The 19,338-nt window shown below is 46.6% G+C and overlaps 2 protein-coding genes across 2 annotated transcripts in view; both read right to left on the reverse strand.

The window, feature by feature from the left end:
• ORMDL2 (ORMDL sphingolipid biosynthesis regulator 2) overlaps window positions 1-19,338 on the reverse strand; it is a 171,681-nt gene that overhangs the window by 139,186 nt on the left and 13,157 nt on the right. The gene's annotated exons all lie outside the window — the stretch shown is intronic.
• On the reverse strand, window positions 498-10,812 carry DNAJC14 (DnaJ heat shock protein family (Hsp40) member C14). The gene is made up of 7 exons (XM_053375259.1): window positions 10,691-10,812; window positions 8,911-10,402; window positions 7,073-7,179; window positions 4,488-4,607; window positions 3,838-3,998; window positions 3,272-3,368; window positions 498-2,006 (listed from the first exon to the last, which is right to left on the reverse strand). Exons 2-7 carry the CDS (start codon window positions 10,330-10,332, stop codon window positions 1,769-1,771), a joined length of 2,145 nt encoding a protein of 714 aa, XP_053231234.1. The 5' UTR covers window positions 10,333-10,402; window positions 10,691-10,812; the 3' UTR covers window positions 498-1,768.

Below are 19,338 nucleotides of genomic sequence, written 5' to 3' on the forward strand. Positions count from 1 at the left end.
AAAAAAAATTAGGTGTGTCCTATGGGGCGGTGCGTCCTATGGGGCGAAAAATACGGTAATCATTATTTAATGGAAGAGTAGGGTATAACTCTCGCTCTCAGGTGTTACTCTTTTCAGCCTCCTTAATTAGGCCTACAGAACTGTACTGAAGTTATTATTATTCTTTATTAAATTTATATACCACCCTTCACAAACTTTCTAACAATTCCTGGATTTATACGTAAGTCCTTAGACACATACTGCAATTAGTCCAATGGCAGTGTGTGTAACTGCGTATGTGCCTCCTAAATTTTAATAAACTGGATCTAGAGCTTATAAGTACAGCTATTTGCACAGCTTCATCTGCCAGTTACTGTCATTAGTTTCCACCATAAGACAAATCCAGGGATAACATTAATCCTCTCCTTTAAATGACGGAGGGAAAGCAAAGCAAGAAATTCTGAAAATGTGTAGCTGCATTGTGAAAGGAAAAGGTAATAATGACTCTCCAAGGCCAAGACTCTCCAAGGCATTTATATTTATAGAAAGGGGAATACACATGGTATTAAATATATGTATGTACATACAAATCTGAACTTTTTTAAAAAAGTAACCTTCAATAAAACAAGTTTGGACAGTTAAGAGCCAACTGTCCATGCTAAATCTTGGGGGTTTAATCCACCAGTTTCTTAACTGATTTGATCACAGTCCTTGGACAGCAGAGGCAAACAGCATGTATTTCCCAGGACCAGGGAAGAGCAAACCAAGCACTTTAGAAAGACAGGAACCTGGTTCTGTCCAAGAGTCACTTTGCATCCAAAGCCAGATGTGACTATTTGCTTTATGGGGTGGTGCAGAACACCTCTTTTCAGTAGTCTTGCAACAGAACCGTGGAACCTTTTTTGACTCAACGTAGAAGCAAAAAGACCATTTGGTATAATCCTGAGTATCTGCATCATATCTGGGCAGCTCCTGGAACAACTAAAGTGTATCTTCATCTCCTCCTAACTTTGGGGCCTAGATAAATCTTTTGCATGGTAAGCACTGAATTAATATTTTCTAGCAAGGATATTTACCGGAGGAGGGGGGCGATTCCCTTGACCCTCTTCTTGTATAGTTTGTAGGACACCCAGCATGGGGGTAAGAATTTAATTCCCAATCTTGCACAGCAATAAGATATATGCTTCTTTTCTACATGTTGCCTTAATATTACCATCAGCCAAGCCAAGTCTTTCCTGGGCAACTAGGGGCCCTCTAAGGCTCACCTTTTCTCCAAGTCTCAGGTGACTTAGGAGGGGTCTGATAGTGTGACAATTGGAGTAAAGCAGAGGTTACAGTCCAAGTGTCCTTGTGGACCAAAAGTGAAGAATCAGCTAACGTTATTGGTGGTAGTCATACTCCTGCTGAAGGGGGAAACCGCTGAACAATTACAGAAGCATCTCATTGAGAAAGTCACCTTAAAGGAGATCCCATGGCTCTAGGCAGGCTGCTCCACCCCCACACCTGTCCATGCCACATCTTCATGATGACACTTCCAGGAAGCCATCTGTTGGAGCTCTTTGGTATCACGGGATCAGTGTCGACAATTGCAGTGGAAAGACGAGGGTCTTTGTCCAGCTGGAAGTTACCGGGTTATGGATTAGTCCAGAGGAGCCTGAGTCATCTGGATTTTTGACACTAACCAGAACACACTTTTTTCCCTTTTGAAACAGCCCTTTTGCTACCTGATGTAGAAAGCCTGGCATCCAAGCAGGCCTGGGAGATTTCACTCCCAACTCTCGTGGAGTCCTCAGCGCTGAAAAGGGCGCCGCACTTTCTTCCGCCGTTTCTGCTTTGAATCTCCTTTCTGGGAGGTACTGTCCACCTTTGATGGAGGGGCAGGAGGGGTTGGGACGCTCCCCGGGGACGGCGGTTGGGGCGTGCTGAAAAAGTTCCCGTTCGGCATTTGTCCGTGGTTCCCTTGGAAGATGCGGTTGAAGAAATCCTGCAGTTCTGCAGCTGAAGCAGGGCTGCTGTCTGAAGCAGCTCTTTCGAAGGGGATGGGGAGAGCAGAGGAAAGGGAAGAACAAATGATACCATCAGATCCAGCACTGACTGCCACAGACCAAGATGCTCGGCTTAACAGTAAAAGCAGAAGGTGGAAGGTACACTTTGGAGCACTCAACTGTGTCAGAACCCTCTTCTCCACATGCAAAAGGTGCCCAATTTCTATATGGTTTCAATGGGACCAGTTTCAGCACAGGTTATGAGGACTCTAGGGTCAAGAATCTAGTCTCTGGGTATTAAATACTCTACACTCAAGTTGCTGTACTAAAGTGTATCAACCTATTGAAAAAGGCCAGAACTAGCACTGCTCATGCACAGGAGTTGGAGGCAAGTTATCTGGAACACTTTATAACTGTGACTAACCCATAAAGGTAAAGGTAAAGGGACCCCTGACCATTAGGTCCAGTTGTGGCTGACTCTGGGGTTGCGGCGCTCATCTCGCTTTATTGGCCGAGGGAGCCGGCGTACAGCTTCCGGGTCATGTGGCCAGCATCACTAAGCCGCTTCTGGAGAACCAGAGCAGCGCATGGAAACGCAGTTTAACTTCCCGCCGGAGCGGTACCTATTTATCTACTTGCACTTTGACATGCTTTCGAACTGCTAGGTTGGCAGGAGCAGAGACCAAGCAACGGGAGCTCACCCTGTCACAGGGATTCGAACCGCCGACCTTCTGATTGGCAAGTCCTAGGCTGTGTGGTTTAACCCACAGCGCCACCCGCGTCCCACGTGACTAACCCATAGAAACTGGCAACTGCAATGAAAAATGTGTTCCAAATTTCCAATGAATTTGGGGGGGGGGGCAGGGAAGTAGTCCTAGACTCACGAGCTGCAGACAGAAAGAAAACTAAACAACTATTAGCTAAATACTTAGAACTAAGATGAGTTGTTCCCTGCCTGTGCATACAGGCTGTTTTAACACAACCATCACTGGCAAGCCATGTTGTATACAGGACATCAGAACCCAGATCATCTCCATGCAGAAGAGCTCTGATTGTGCCCAGCACTCCCCCATGTATTTATATAGGAACTGGACCACTTGTGGCCTCTTGTATGTACGGAACAGATCCACTCCCCACATTGTACTGAATGGGAATCCTCACTCACAGAATATAGTACACAGGTCTCTGGATGGGGTTCACAGAGCCTGGTATCACTTTAAAAGTTAAGGAAGGACTCATCCATGTGCAGACTAGGGGACAGAACATTTTAAAAGGGGAATGAATAAACAACATCATTCATCACTGACCTCTGCCGTCCTCCTGAGCCCCTTGATCCAAAAGATATGTGATATGGAACACGGTGTGTGTCTGGGGAGATTCCTACTCGCTGACAGCCAGCCCATTCTGCACATTAAAAAGGAAAGAAGTAAACTATGAAATGGTGAGAGGTATTTGCCTCTCAGAGAAAGCAGGAATGCCATTAGAATCCGAGCTCCTGCCTTTAAACAGTAACCGCAATCCCAGCAGCAGCATGATTTTTCATTCACAGGGCACCCCATCCAACTATTTAAAAATCTTTCTCAAGGGGTCCTTCTTTGGGGGTGAAAGTTGTCACTGTGTTTTGAATGAGAGGTGCGTTTGCTTGCAGTAAGCATGCTCGCTGCACAAAATGCAGAGCTGCCCAGATTTAAGGTTCAAAATCTGCACAGCAGACCACCCACGCTGAACAGAATAGAAGGTGCCTATAAAGACCTTATCATCTATTCCATGAATGGCAAGTATCCAATGGGAGGAAAGGGGAATATAGTTTTAAAAGCCCATTTAACCACCTTCCACTTCCATTCCCACTTGTCCAGAAGTGTGGAGCCGTTACCTGTGATGTCGTAAACCTTTCCATCCATCATGGCAAAATAGGTGATCTTCAGCCCCAGCATACTGGATTCGGCCCAGAAGTCTCCCTCCTCGGCCGCATGAAGCTTGCTACATTCTGCACAGTAGCGAGCATTCAGTGGGTCACGATCCATCTCAAACCGCCTGCAGCAACAAAGAGTTTATCAGAGACCAGAGAGTACAGTTGTGTGTGCCTGGTTTTCTAGAGTTTGGAACCTTTAAAACTCTCCTCCCCATCCAATGTTTCTTCATTTCAGAGGGGGCTGAGATTCTGCTTCCAAAAATGGGTAGATAGAAGAATCAGTAGCCCTAAGAAGAGGGAATGGTAGCTAAGCCATGAATGAGAGCATCGCCTCTCCAAGCTGTTGGAAACCTTCCCAGCTGTTTTTCTTATGCTTTAACTTCTCCAGCTACTGTCCACATTCCCAAGCTTTTCAATGGATGCTTAGAACCATTTTTCTTATCAAATAAAAATAGTATACAGTCCCTCTGCCACATGGCTTTGCTGCAGCAATGGCCAGCAAGAATTGAGATACTGCACACTCTGGAAAGCAGACACGCTCTCGCTATTATTGCACCCAGCCTGAAATAATGGTGGGGCCATTAAGGAGATAACGGCAGCTGGCCACTTACCTGTGCTTCCCCTGACACTTGTTACACATCATTGTATTCATGGCTTCTTTTAGGTCATCCTGAAGCTTAGAAAGGAACTCGTTCATGGATTTGGTCAGCTCTGTCTCTGCCATGCGCTTGCTTGAAAAGAGCAACAAGGGAAGTCAGAAGCCAATGGCGGTAGCATCAGTACAAGAAAGAAACCTGGACAATGACAGACTAAGGCTGTGATACTAAGCACTTTAAAGCAAAAGAACTTTCTTCTAGGTGATGACAACTAGGACCAGGCAGTAAGAAATAAGTGCCATATGCTGAAGCAGTATTAGCCCTCCCCCCAGCCACTTGTCTAACTTATATGCCACTCTGTCGCTGCATTTACACTGGTGACTTCAAAGCTAGGTACTCCTAAATATAACTGATGCAGATACATTCTGCTTCTCATATTGGGAAACCTTCCAGTGTTTTAAACAAGCAGGAACACTTTCATAAAATGTCAAAGCATTGTGGGATATACAGGGAACTTGAAACGAGTTCACTATAGTGTGCTCAGTAAACAAAATGTTACCCAACGTATTCCCAGATACTCCCTGGCAGTGTAGCATGGGCTTCAGTTAGATCACACAGCAAACACATGATTGTTATTTCAGCCTTGCGTTTGACGCAACTCCGCCTAAGTCCAAATATGTGTGTATCCTTCGCTGTATCCAGTTTCTCATGAGGTGACAGAAATGGCTAGGAGTTTTATTTAAATCATGCTGCTATTCCTCCAACAGAACATACTCGACTCTGGAGGACTCTGTGCCAGACCAAGATGCAAGGACAATAATGTAAGGCTTACTCAACCTCGGTCTTCCAGATGTTTTTGGCCTACAACTCCCATGATCCCTAGCTAGCAGGACCAGTGGTCAGGGATGATGGGAATTGTAGTCTCAAATCATTTGGAGGGCCGAGGTTGAGGAAGCCTGATATAAATAGACCTAAGACTGTTCCTTGCTAGGTAGCAGGTAACTTCAGATCTTAACAGTTAAAAAAAACCCTTACCGATTAATCTACTCACATTTGAATGATTAGCCTGCTAAACAATTGATTACGTCTACATACAGGGAAAACAGTTGTAAAAAAAGCACACTTCATGTTTTGATGATGCACCTGTATATCACAGTATGCAACATTTTAGAGGCAGAATCCCCTTTCTGCCTCATATAGTGCAGAGGTGGAAAATGTCTCTTCAAAGTGCCCACCATCCTCATTTTTTACGAAGCCTTATTGTTGCTGCTGTTGTTACTTTTAAAAGATCTATTGGAAGTAACTAAATGAAATCTAGACCTTCCACACCCTTCCCACTGGAGCTATGTTGCAAATCTAAATCTAAGCCTACTTACTCAAAAGCCAGTCTCACAAAACAGTGGCTCTTTCAAGCCAGCATGTTGAAGCTGGTTTTTAGAGTTCCAAACTTTTCTACAAGAGCTGGGAGTCAAAGCAGTGCAGCAGCTGCTTGGCCTCAGTCAGTACCTCTAACTCCTCTGGGTCTTCTCCTCAGAAGGCCTTTAGGCCAAGAGAACACTCTGCATGCTTATCTCCAGCACTCTTATCTAGTTATAGATAACGCCCTTGCACAATTGCCAGGTGGAGAGGAGTTCGGTTTCTTTTTTCTACTAATTTGGATACATTAATTTACTACAATTCACAGAGGATGGGGGGAGTCTAGTGATAATGCACTTCTTTCAATTAGATATAGATATATAGATATAGATTAGATATAGGGACGCAGGTGGTGCTGTGGGTTAAACCACAGAGCCTAGGACTTGCCGATCAGAAGGTCGGTGGTTCGAATCCCCGCAACGGGGTGAGCTCCCGTTGCTCGGTCCCTGCTCCTGCCAACCTAGCAGTTCGAAAGCACATCAAAGTGCAAGTAGATAAATAGGTACCGCTTCAGCGGGAAGGTAAACGACGTTTCCGTGCGCTGCTCTGGTTCGCCAGAAGCGGCTTAGTCATGGTGGCCACATGACCCGGAAGCTGTATGCCGGATCCCTCGGCCAATAAAGCGAGATGAGCGTCGCAACCCCAGAGTCGGCCACGACTGGACCTAATGGTCAGGGGTCCCTTTATCTTCAATTAGATAAAGGATAAGGTGCCACCACAGTATTGGCCTTTACCTCTAACGGAGGGCAAAAGCAGAGGTCAACACAAGCAGCAGTTAGAGGTACAAGCTCATTTTCAAAACCATTTATCCTGAGCATCTGTATCCAGCTGTGAATACTTGTGCTCCTGTGCATATTAATAGTGTGTTAGAGATGCACTTACTCCTAAACAACCCCATGATAGGCACTCAGGAGGGCTTGATTGGCTATTTGTAGGAGAGTTAATAATTTAGGAGAATCATACCCCACCTTTCCATTTTCTTTACAGGGCAGCATTTTGCATACATCTGGAACATTTAAATAACTCTTGGTCACAAGATGAGGCCAATGATCAGGGCCTCATTTGCAATGCATCTTCCTGCCCATTAAATATGGCCTTACTTTGAGAGCAGCACACTCCCAGTCCACAGGTAATGTGGACTCGATTCCAAAACATTGTGGCCAAATGGATTTCAGTCCACTCACATTTCATATTCCTTCCTCCTCTCTGGATTGCTGACAATATCCCAGGCTGCCCGCAGTAACTTGAAGGCCTCTTCGGCTCGCGGATGCTTATTCTTGTCTGGGTGAACCTGTGCAACACCCCACCCCATCCCAAAAACAAACAGAAAGTCAGAAAATGCCTATATTGTGGCATCAATAGCATCTAGTTTTTTCAGCCCATGGGAAAAGCACATCATATACAAGAACGAAGTAATCCTTTTTATTTATATATTTAATTTGTATTTTCCCAAAGTTTCAGTATATACATGCATATTCTACATATTTTTATCCATCTATTCCCTTTAGACTTCCCACCCCACTGTGGCTTCCTGTTTTTCCTTTTTATGCTGCATATCCTTAGCCAGGAAATTGCCACCCATTATTGTTCTGTTTGTTAACCTAGTTTGTAATTACTGCTCCATAATACTAAAATAATAAAAATAATAATTTATTACTTATACTCCGCCCATCTGGCTGGGTTTCCCCAGCCACTCTGGGCGGCTTCCAAAAGGATATTAAGAACACAATAAAACATCAAAGATTAAAAACTTCCCTAAACAGGACTGCCTTCAGATGTCTTCTGAAAGTCAGAGAGTTGTTTATTTCCTCGACATCTGCTTATATGTCAATTCCTACATGCAGATTTATTTGGTTGCTGTACCTCTTTAGATCATCTATACATAATTCCCATTCCTCCCTCAGCTGTGTTTCTCCCTGACCTCTAATTTTTGTTGTCATGCTGGCCAATTCTATATACTCTGCCAATTTCTTTATTCATTAACTCAGTAATTCTAATAGGGACCTTGTAATGTAGACTGGCATTATCATCCACATATCCCATGACAGAATAAGAGTGGCAGAAACTTGAACCAGGACTTCTGATTAATATAGGCATGTTTTCTTAATAACGGCATGTTTTCTGTTCAAAAGCTCAGACTGGAGAGACATGCTTCCTCCAATGTAGCCATACCCAATCATAACAAGGAATGAACGAGATACAACTGCTTTTGATTAAAACCAATCCTTGTCACAAATGAGGCCAGCCCCTGTGGTCAGTGAGACAGATTAGCAGTTCCCAGTGAAGACAGGTCCTGAAGTCTGAGTCCACTCCATGTCTGCCCATGGTCTCACATCAACATTGCACTACTGCAGTTCAGTGTTGCCCTTTTAACTCATTTTGGGATGGGCGAAAGGGAGCAGATTTGCATCCTTAAAGCTTCAGGCTGGTAATTTTCCAGCCCTAGGAACTAGGCGGAAAGTTTACCACCTGAAGGCATTAAGTCAAGACAGGTTTAACCTGGCTTCCCAGCATACTGCTGCTTGATACCTGAAGCAGAAAAACTAGCAGAGTGATTACTCATCACAATGACCTGGACAAGCAAGCTGCTGACAGTGATCATGCCAGCCTGATAAAAGAAATGATTAGCAAAACTTTGTCCCTCCAAGTAGCACAGTAATCTTGGAGGCCCTAGAGTGTGCAGCAGGGCATGGCAGATGAGGCAAGAGGAAGCAAAAGGACTGCTAAACCTACAAGCGAGAGACACTGTTGAACAAAACTGGCTGGATAATATCCTCTGAACCTCCCCCTCCACACAAACCCACATTAAACTGCTAACTGTGCCAACCAAATGCAGAGAGGGCCCCTGCCTGCATCGCTGCACCTTGAAGAAAACCAGCAGTAGCTTTGCAAATCCACGTAGTGAACACAGCGGTATTCATGAATTGCAAGCACATGCCAGCCCAAGGCAGCAGAGAAATGTGATGGCACCTTTCTCAAGACACCCAATCGCCTTCCTCCAGCTCGAAAGGAATGTGCTCACCAGTACTGCCAAGTGCCGATAGGCTCTCTTCAGCTCAGCATCCGATGCAGTTGCCTCCAAGCGCAAGACCTGGAAAGGGTTCAGCTCTTCTTCAGGGGTATGTGCCATAGCCAGCAAGCGTGCCACCTCTTCCCCAGGCTGGTATGGCTCAGATCCTCCAGGAGACCCATTGTAAGCAGTGTCCCCTGGCTGGCTGGTCCTTAATCCTTTGGGCATCCAAAGGAGGGTTTGCCACTTAAGCAGCAGGCCGGCTGCCCACTTGCAAGTCCTGCTTTCTTTAAAGAGAGCCCAAACTCGAGGCAGGTCAACAGCTGAGACAATCCAGGCTCCGTGACTGGTGTGGGCCAATCTACCCATGACACTGAAGAGGGCTGATTTAGAGACCCGCCAGCAGAGTCTCAGGCTACCCAGGAGAAGCATGAGCACCAGAAAGAGTATAGCACATAGCATCTTAAGCAGGCGGTAAGCAACACTAAGCCATGAGCCCAGCCACCACGTCACTTTCCTGCAGCCCAGCCTTGCATGCTGGATCCAAGTCCGCATGCTGGTTCGGATGGTATCCAGATCATGAGCGCTTAAGGAGCAGCACGAGTACAGGAGCTTCCCACCAGCTTCCACACCCTCGCCACACCTGTGGGTGACCTGCACAATCAGGCTGATAAAGAGTTTGAAGCAGGAGACGCAGAAGGAAGCTAAGCCCTCCAGATGTTTGAGCAGCTGGACTTGGACGTCATGGTGCCGCCCACCGTCACTCCTCTTCCTGGCCTGCCTGTGCTTTCCCCCAGATAGTGCAAAACGCCCTTCGCCCTTGGCTGCAGAATGGTGCTTTTGCTGCCGGGCAAACTTCCTTCCACCGGGAGCCCGAGGACAGTCTGGGACCTCCTCCTTGGCCTTGGATGCCGCATCATCTTCAACGTCTTCCTCCTGACCTTGTGGTAACTTGGACGGGCCTTTCTCCTTGGAGGCCGAAAGCCAGTGCTGGCAAGTGAAACCACACAAGCCATTCCCCTTCTCTGAATAAGTTTCGGAGAGATCGGGGCTATCTCCTTGACAATTACAAGAGCCAGCTTCACTGTAGCCAGCAAAGTGCAAGTTGCCGTTATCTTGATCGCTCCTTTTCTTCCAAGTGGTTTCGGTTCCTCTAGCACCCTCCTCCTCCTCGCCCCAAATTCCAGCTTCTCCAGCAGACTCTGGAGCTTCCAAAACCAGCCCCTCTTTGCCAGGGCAACCTTTGCAACTGCAGCCCTCTTGGGAGACCTGGCTGGCGGCTAGCAGGTCGCTTCCTGCATCAGCACCGCCTGAGACGGAGCTGCTCTCCTTCGCCATACAAGGGCTGCCAGTACCCGGAACAGTCCTGCCCAAATCAGGGCAAGCTGGCTTGCGTTCAGACAGCTCTCCAGTCTCACACCCAGCGTCCTCCATGGCGTTGGGCTTCCAGGGTTACTCTGGCCTCGACGAGTGGTTAAGTTACAGCCATCGTCGATCCCTCCGCCTGCAAAAAAGAATAATAATAGTAACAGGAGAGATTCAAAATCCAGACGAGACTTCTCAAAACCGCAGCACCAACCCGCCCCCCCAACGCCCCCCACCCCAATAATGGTTAACAGGAAGCTAGATCCCTACCACCCACTTCCAGGACTAGGGTGGGGGCAGAGAAAAGTGGGGGCCGCTCCATGCTTGGGGGGGGCGCGGGAAAGGACTCAAAACGTGGCCCCCCAAACGAAGGGGGGCAGGAGACACGAAAGAAAGCGGGGAGGGCGGAATGGGGGGGGAAGCTTACCTGGTCCTGTTACCCTGGCAACGAGAGGGGGCGCTGCTTCCCCCTCCTCCTGCCCCCTCACTCCCTCTCTCCGCGAGCCTCCACTTCCGCCCGCCTAGGTGTGACATCTCGTTCCCCGCCTTCTGCGTCCGGGTCAAGTGCGTGGGTAGGTGGGCGGGGCGCGTGGTAGCGTCATCGTCCGTCCTGGCCGCCGCGTTCTTTTTCTTAAAGGGCCCGAGCGCAAAATTCCGCTCAGCGCCGTCTTGCGGCAGCGCCTCCCTCCGACTCTTCCCGGATCAGAGTGAGGCGAGTTCGCCTGGCGCGGTTGCCTCGGACCGGTCAGGGGGCGGGAGGTGCTTGGGCCGCCGGTCGGCTGGCTGGCTTCTCTAATGGCAAAGGTGATTCAGCCTTATCCCGGGCGTGCAAACTTCGTGCTCGTCGGATCGGCTCTGTTTTATTTTCTAGGAGCCACCAGATCCCTGCCAGCCACGCCCAGATCCAGAAGAGATCCAGTTAAGAGTGAAAGAACAACTGTGCCTCTGAGCACATTATGAGTCTAGGAATTCGTTTCACGCGCAAAAGTCCGCGCCTGGATAGGTTTCTTCGCTCTACATGGCAAATTTAGTGGGGGGGGGGGTATTCTTCTTGTTGCTGTTTAGCAGCTGGGTGTCAGAAACCATTCCCAATCTTTTAATAAGTCACCCCAGGCTTCAACCAGTCGATCTAGCTTCTGCTTACCCCTGATTTTTTAAAATATTGTTTGCATTGGTCTGCCTCGAGAGACATGCCAGGGCGGTGTGTATGGAGGTTCTGGGCTAGCCAGACTTTTTAAATATTTATATTTTACTAAGGTGGTTTCAGTTAAAAGAAATAAAGTGATACAGGGGGAAGAAAAGAAGGAAGTGACAGGGAGAAAAACAACAACAGCAAAGATACGTATAAAATGTATATGCCAAAAAAAGCAATATACAGTATTCCCATACATTCTTGAATAAATTGGTATAGTGTTATTGTCCTAGTGCCTGTGTAAATGTTAATAGCCTACTACATTTTGTATACTCATTCCAAGTGTTATCATATTTTTCCTTACAGAATCAGTGGCTGTAAGCAGTCCGTTCATAAATTGCCAGTGATGTCATATCATCAGTCCATTGATTAAAGGGTATCATATCTTTATTTTTCCAATTCCTCAATATCAATCTCTTGGCCACCATCAGAACACGGAAAATCCATTTCCGTTGTCCCGTTGATAATTTCCATACTGCAGGTTTATAGTTCAATAGAATATTCTCTGCTGAAATATTTAACTTTTTTCTGCACAGTCAGCCCTTTCTCCCAAAACTTGTTAAGTAAAGAACACTGTACAAACATGTGTTTCAGAGAGGCATTGTTCTGGGCTACCCAGATGACAAGACCCCTCCCCCCTTCTCAGCCTTGCTGATGTGATCTGAAGGAAAGCAGAGCAATATATTTGGAACCACCTTGAATTTATCTGCCATCTCCAATACAGTACAGCAAGAAATCAATAGTGCTTGCTTCTGAACAAGCATACATACACTGGATCTAGCTGCAAGTTTTATTTCAGTCTGGTCAGTGCTGAATCAGTTAAAAGTAGAAGTGACCAAGACTCAACTGTCAGAACCATGCACTTAATCCTAGGAGGACAGTAGTGAGGGCAAAACACTGCAAAGAGTAAAGGCATTTTTTTAGACAGGGAAACCTCCAGATAATACTAAAGCAGAATAGGTCACTGGGTCAGCATTTAAAGTACTGCTGAATGAGCTGACCTTGCTTGCCAAATACAGTGGTTCCATGACAAATGGATCAATGTGGAAAGAGTTCCCTGAGGGTAGAAGTTTGAATGCCACTGTGATAAATCAAAGCGAAGCATTTTTAAAATTAAGACCTGAAAAGCCTGAGGTATTGGATCAAAACTTGAGTTACTAAATCAATGTTCCCTGCAAGACATAGCTCCATTGTTAGCAAGATAATTTCATTTTGTGGATTGAAACAAGTGGGCTTCAGTCTGCAAAAGCTTGTGCTGCAATAAATCTGTTTGTCTTTAGGGTGCCGCAAGACTCCTTTTCGATTTCATGATAAGAAAGGCATTCACTGATAGTGATCAGAAGTTTAAAATGGAGCAGACAAAGTCCCTGAAGCAAAGCAATAGGAAGCATTGTAATGTTTTTTGCTTTTTTAGCACATCATTTGAAATATGATTTGAGTGGTGCTGTGGTCTAAACCACTGAGCCTAGTGAGCTCCTGTTGCTCGGTCCCAGCTCCTGCCAACCTAGCAGTCTGAAAGCACATCGGAGTGCAAGTAGATAAATACGTACCACTCCAGCAGGAAGGTAAACGGTGTTTCCGTGCACTGCTCTGGTTTTGTCAGAAGCGGCTTAGTCATGCTGGCCACATGACCCAGAAAGCTGTCTGCGGACAAACGTCAGTTCCCTCAGCCAGTAAAGCGAGATGAGCACCGCAACCCCAGAGTCATTCGCGACTGGACTTATCTGTCAGGGGTCCTTTACCTTTACAGTGGTACCTCGGGTTACATACGCTTCAGGTTACATACACTTCAGGTTACAGGCTCTGCTAACCCAGAAATAGTACCTCGGGTTAAGAACTTTACCTCAGGATGAGAACAGAAATTGTGCGGCGGCGACACAGTGGCAGTGGGAGACCCCATTAGCTAAAGTGGTGCTTCAGGTTAAGAACAGTTTCAGGTTAAGAAGGGACCTCTGGAACGAATTAAGTACGTAACAGAGGTACCACTGCATACATCTGTAGCTACCCCAGTTTTCATGATTTGGACTTTACAGTGGATGAAGAAATGGAGACTCCCAAGATTAAAATAAAGAACTAGGCAGGGCAATTCTATAGCCTCCAAACTAGAGTGGTACTTTTGCTACCTGAAGATCAGCACAACCTACAGTAACCATGTCTATTCAAGAAGTCTTCTTGAATTTAATAGGGCTAACTCTTAGGTAAATGGAGTTAGGATTGCAGGATCCTGTACTTGCTGAGCAGAAAAGTTGAGAAAGAAAACACCACTACAAAAAGCAGAGAATGGAAACATGCTTCCACAGGCTTCCAAGACTCATGCAAAGGCCTGGGCTGCAAGAGTTCTCTCCTGACTATATACTGAGGTCATCTAACAAAGCCATGCAAAGATTGGTTATGGAACTCCCTTCCCCTGGATATGTGCCCAGAACCTGAATATCAACTGGAAGCACTTGAGAATATTTTCATTTGGGCTGGCTTTTACCCAAGCCTGAGTCCTAAAAGACCATGGAGTCTTCCGAGGGAAATTGGTGCTTCAGGAAAAACATTATCTCATTCAAAGCTGCAAATGCTAATAATGTAAAGGGTTTTCAAATCAAGTTCCAGTTTTCACCAGCAGAGGACAATTCATCCCCTTTAAACTCCCCTCTCTCACAAGAGGCAACAGCTGGTAGATATGCATTGTTGCAAAGGAAATTGGCGTGGGCATGTCCTGGCTGGCATTGTGGCATCTGGGGAATGAGTTGGACCTTCGAAGCCAGGGGTATATCCTGTAACTTGAGGAAGCACAAACTCACCGAGAATGCAGATCCAGTGATTTGGGAGTCTATAGGAGCAGCTTGGAAACTTGGCTGCCTTCGTAGAGCAAGGAACAATATTTTCCGCTCTTTTGGACACAAAATCTTCCCTACTACATTTCTGCTTGGGGTTTCATTAGATTCAGCCAGGTGTGTTTCCTCAATCCCCCAGACAACCCACTTCCTTCCACGTCTTGGAGTTTCACAGCAGAATCTAGGACATAGCTGGATTAATTATTAGTTGGAATAAGCTATAGAATTGGGCCCTTACTGCAACTAAAATATCTAAGGATACTTGGACATAGCAGGTGGGTAGCATAAGATTACACTTCCCAAGAAGAAGGTACCATACATGAAAAGTGTTTAACAGTATACTCAGTATAGTAAAAAAGGTAAAAGTAAAGGACCCCTGGACAGTTAAGTCCAGTCAAAGGCGACTATCGGGTTGCAGCGCTCATCTTACTTTCAGGCCGAGGAAGCCGGCATTTGTCCACAGACAGCTTTCGGGGTCATGTGGACAGCATGACTAAACCGCTTCTGGTGCAACGGAACACTGTGATGGAAAGCAGAGCGCACAGAAACACTATTTACCTTCCCGCCACAGTGGTACCTATTTATCTACTTGCACTGGTGTGCTTTCAAACTGCTAGGTTGGCAGAAGCTAGGACAGAGCAATGGGAGCTCATCCCGTCGCAGGGATTCGAACCACCGACCTTCTGATTGGCAAGCCCAAGAGGCTCAGTGGTTTAGACCACAGTGCCACCCGCTCCCCTTTGTCAGCATAGTAAACGCATGCAGTATAGTCATACACATGCCTATTCATAAGACCCATTCAGTTCAATGGGACTTCTAGTTATGCGGGCATAAGATTGCAGCCTAAAACATTGCTAATCTTATGATTTAACAGAGTAACCCTAGCTGTGTCTACTCAGAAGTAAATCTGATTGAATTTAATGAGGCCTTCTCTCAGGTAAGTAGGATTAGGTTTGCAGCCTTAGCCTGAAATCAGAATGGCAGAGACAGGGCTGGTTGGAAAATTATTGTGGAGGAAGCAGACCTGCTTATGAAAACATAAGAGGGATGAATTTCTGGCCAGTTACTGATTTGAGAATGGCAGTGAAATGTACCAAGAACTTGGGTTGCAGAAGGACATCACAGGTTCTTAACTATAAATGTGTACTTTCCACATTGTTGGAAGAGGAACACACCACAAGTCCAGATTCTGATGTAATGGTAAACCAGTCTTACTGTGCCCATGTGTATTTCTGCAAGGTGGCAGGAAAATCAGGGGAGGAGTGAAGAGGCAGTGAGTTTTGCTATGAATACCTGCTTGCTCATTCACACTAAACTATGGTTTGGCTTAGCACTACATGGGAACTGGGCCACTGAGAAACTCAGCCTTTGGGGGGAAACTAGAGGATGGCAAATCATGATCAGATCTCTCTTTACATTTTTTGTAAAAAGATGCCACAATTTGGTCTGTTGACAGCAGTGCTGGGGCGATTCAAGCTCGCAGCCTATATTTCTGATGAAAAATGAACACACACAAACCAGATTTAGGGAATACTTTTATGTCCCATAAATTTAGTCAGGTGTGGTGTGCTGGGTCGCACACACACACACAGCCAGCCAGAAACAACTTGATCATCATCCAAGCCTGGCTCCCTTGTTTAATATGTTGTGGCGGTCCATTTCCCATTTGCAGATTTTGGATGGTGTGCAGAACCCCTTTTACATGTGGTTCAGAAGATGAGCTACAGTTATGAAGACTTGTTAGAACCTAGAAGTGAGGAAGTTTCTACTTAGGCATGACTTTTGTCCACCCCCCAATATATATATATAATGATGATGGGTTTTTAACCAAGTGAAATGCTCAAGGCTATACATGAAGTTAAAGGGACGCGGGTGGCGCTGTGGGTAAAACCTCAGTGCCTAGGACTTGCCGATCGCATGGTCGGCGGTTCGAATCCCCGCGGCGGGGTGAGCTCCCGTCGTTCGGTCCCAGCTCCTGCCCACCTAGCAGTTCAAAAGCACCCCTAAGTGCAAGTAGATAAATGGGTACCGCTTTATAGCGGGAAGGTAAACGGCGTTTCCGTGTGCTGCGCTGGTGCTGGCTCGCCAGAGCAGCTTCGTCACGCTGGCCACGTGACCCGGAAATGTCTTCGGACAGCGCTGGCTCCCGGCCTCTTAAGCGAGATGAGCACGCAACCCCAGAGTCGGACACGACTGGCCCGTACGGGCAGGGGTACCTTTACCTTTACCTATACATGAAGTTAGCAGCCAAGTTCCACCAAATGCCAACCTTTGCCCAGATCCAACAGCCGTAGAATCCACATGCCTTTATTCAGGTTTTGGACTTCTGATTATAGACAGAGGGAAAAGCCCACAGTGATTGCTTCTAAACCCACTCCTCTGCCCTGACCCACTAAACCCCATTCTCTCCGATCTGCGGATTAAAAAAAAAAGGTTATCCTGCTCCCATTCTCCCTTCTTTGTGATGACTCAATAGACCCCTCTTTCTTCTCCCCCAGAGCGCTGGCAAGAGCTCAAAGCCCTCTGGCTCCCGGCCTGCTCTCCATTCTAACCCACCAGCAGTAAACAGAACAGTAGCAGGGAGCTGGTCATGGGTGACCCAGCCACTGTGGGACAACCCCTCCTCCTAGGATCATGCGCCTAGTATTACGAGTACTGGGCCCTATGGGCCTTGGGTGCTGAGAGCTGCCTCTGACACAAAGCCCCCTCTGTTTGCTCCAGCCAGGGCCTGAGAGAATCCAGTGTGCCTCCGAGGAAGGCGGGGGCAGAGGGCACATTGTTTGGAGACTTGCAGGAGATCGCAACATTTGGACATTATTATCCATCTCCTGGGGGGGGGGGAGAGAAGCAATGCCCTGCAAGTGAAAAATCAGCACCGAGGAGGCCCCGATTCTGTCTGCGGTAGAGGAAAAAACAGAGAAGCTTATGGCACCTTAAAGATCAACACATTTATTATGTGCTCGAATCCGCAAGAAGCTCATGCCCTAATAACTATGTTAATCTTTCAGATGCCGATCAGAAGATTCTTTGTCGGTATTGCCGCAAAAGATTAATATGGCTGCTGTCCCCTGTGGAAATTAAAGGAATGAGGCCGCCGTGGTCTAGGGGAGACTCTGTAAGAGTCTGGAGCGTCTAAAGGGAATGAGGGACTAGTGGATCAGCGTGACTGGAAGCTAATAAGGAAAGCAGCAGAGATTAGTGACTGGAGGTGGTGTCGTGGTACACAAAGTGGTTCAGAGTCTACCTTTTATTGGGAGAAAGCTGTGCAGCTCAGAAGCATTCTACTCTCACCAGAGCAATTGCATACTGAAAGGCATCCTTTACTTTTTTGTATTCTTTGCTCTAAGGCTTCCTCTTTTGTCCAGTCAGATTCCCTTTGCCTTCACCATGAGACCAACTTGGGAGCCACTCTTGAAAAGTTTCCTGGGCCATGGCTTTGAAAGGAGAGCAGAGAAAACAGGAGACTGGTACAGGGGTAAATCAAATTTATATACTATGGGAGCTCTGGCTTGGAAGAAATGAACTTTCCAAAGACCTGAATATATATTTTTTTACTCATTTATTTATTGCTTTGATGTTGGGATACTTCAAAGGCAACTCTCCAACCCAAGCTTCTGTTAGCTTCTGCCTATATTCTGTACAATACCCAGAACTGGACTGGATCCTAATGCTCTGCTCTACGCATTTCCCCAAAGAGCAAAAAGTCCCATGGACAGTTTGACTGGCTTAGTTTCCTTGGATATGAGCACTTTGGCGACTTCTGATGTCTTTGTATTCTTTGCTTTATTCACAAATATACAAGCATAGCCTGCTGGAAGCAAGACTCTCCAGAGGGCAACCATGTTAGTCTGTTGCAGCAAAAACAACCAAGAGTAGATTATTTGTTGTTTCTGGATGCAAATAGACTCCTACCGGCAGAAACCAAAATGCAGCTAAGAGTCTCAGGTTCCCAGAAAGTTTGTTTTAGCTCCCCAAGGTGGCAACAGCTTAAACTCTTTGCTCTCAGCCAGAGTCAAAGGATGACACTGTCTCTAAACCAGTGTCCTTGAACCGTAGGCTGTTGGACTACATCTCCCATCTCCCTTGACTGTTGGCTAAGCTGGCTCTGGATGATGGGAGCTGTAGTCTAGCAACATCGGGCAGCCTAAGGTTGAAGAACACTGGTCTAAGCTTTCCCCTTCTACTTGGTGCATAGTGTCACATTTCCAAAACATCTTGGGTATTGCATCCCAATGGCTGGAGGGAGATTCCCAGCTATCAAGGAACATTACTGTTACTTTCCTAAAGCCTGTGGCCACACACAGATTGCTTCAAAGCAGTCACCAAGACAGCCCCAACTCCTAACACCGGTTTGCAGTGCAAGGGGGTTCCTGCTTTGCCTTGGCAGGACCCAACTGCTGAGAAGTGGCATTGAGCCTGGCTCAACAAGGATGAGAAAATCTTGCTGTCAGGTGACATGAGGCCACTGGCAGTATCTCAGAGGCTGTAGCAATATTACCAGTCTCTCTCTCTCTCCTCCCTAGTCTTGGAAGGAATCAGAGCGGAGAGAACCAACCTCCCAAAAAGACATATGGACCAACAGTTGAGTATTCTTTCCTGGCCGGGTGGGTGAGCTTCTGATCACTGATGGTCAGGGCAGGAAGAAGCCAAGCCTCCACTGCTCGTTACATTCCTCCTGCAGTGACAAAGAGAAGGGGCTGATGCTAATTCAAAATGTTCTGTTGTTGAGACCATCTGCTCTTGTCCTCCCTAGTTGTCACTGTTGGAAAGGGCAACGCTGTACTGATAGCAGGATCTGGGGCATTCAAAAGGAGGTGGGGCTTACTTGAATTCAAATAGCAGAGCCAGCGAATAGGACCCTAGAATCAGCCCTCCTCCCGCCCCCTGCCCCAATTTCCCACCTAGTTTCTGGCTAGGAGTGGCATTCAGCAGGTTAGACTAAGTAGAGTTTTTTCTCCATGCATTCTATGAAAAGTACCATACTTTTTATTTTTCTTTGTGTTATTTGCTGCACATCTGAAAACATTTGTGCAGGGGAAGAGGAGGAGGGGGTCATTT

The sequence above is a fragment of the Podarcis raffonei genome, chromosome 2 (assembly GCF_027172205.1).
Source record: "Podarcis raffonei isolate rPodRaf1 chromosome 2, rPodRaf1.pri, whole genome shotgun sequence".
In the NCBI taxonomy this organism is placed as follows: Eukaryota; Metazoa; Chordata; class Lepidosauria; order Squamata; family Lacertidae; genus Podarcis; species Podarcis raffonei.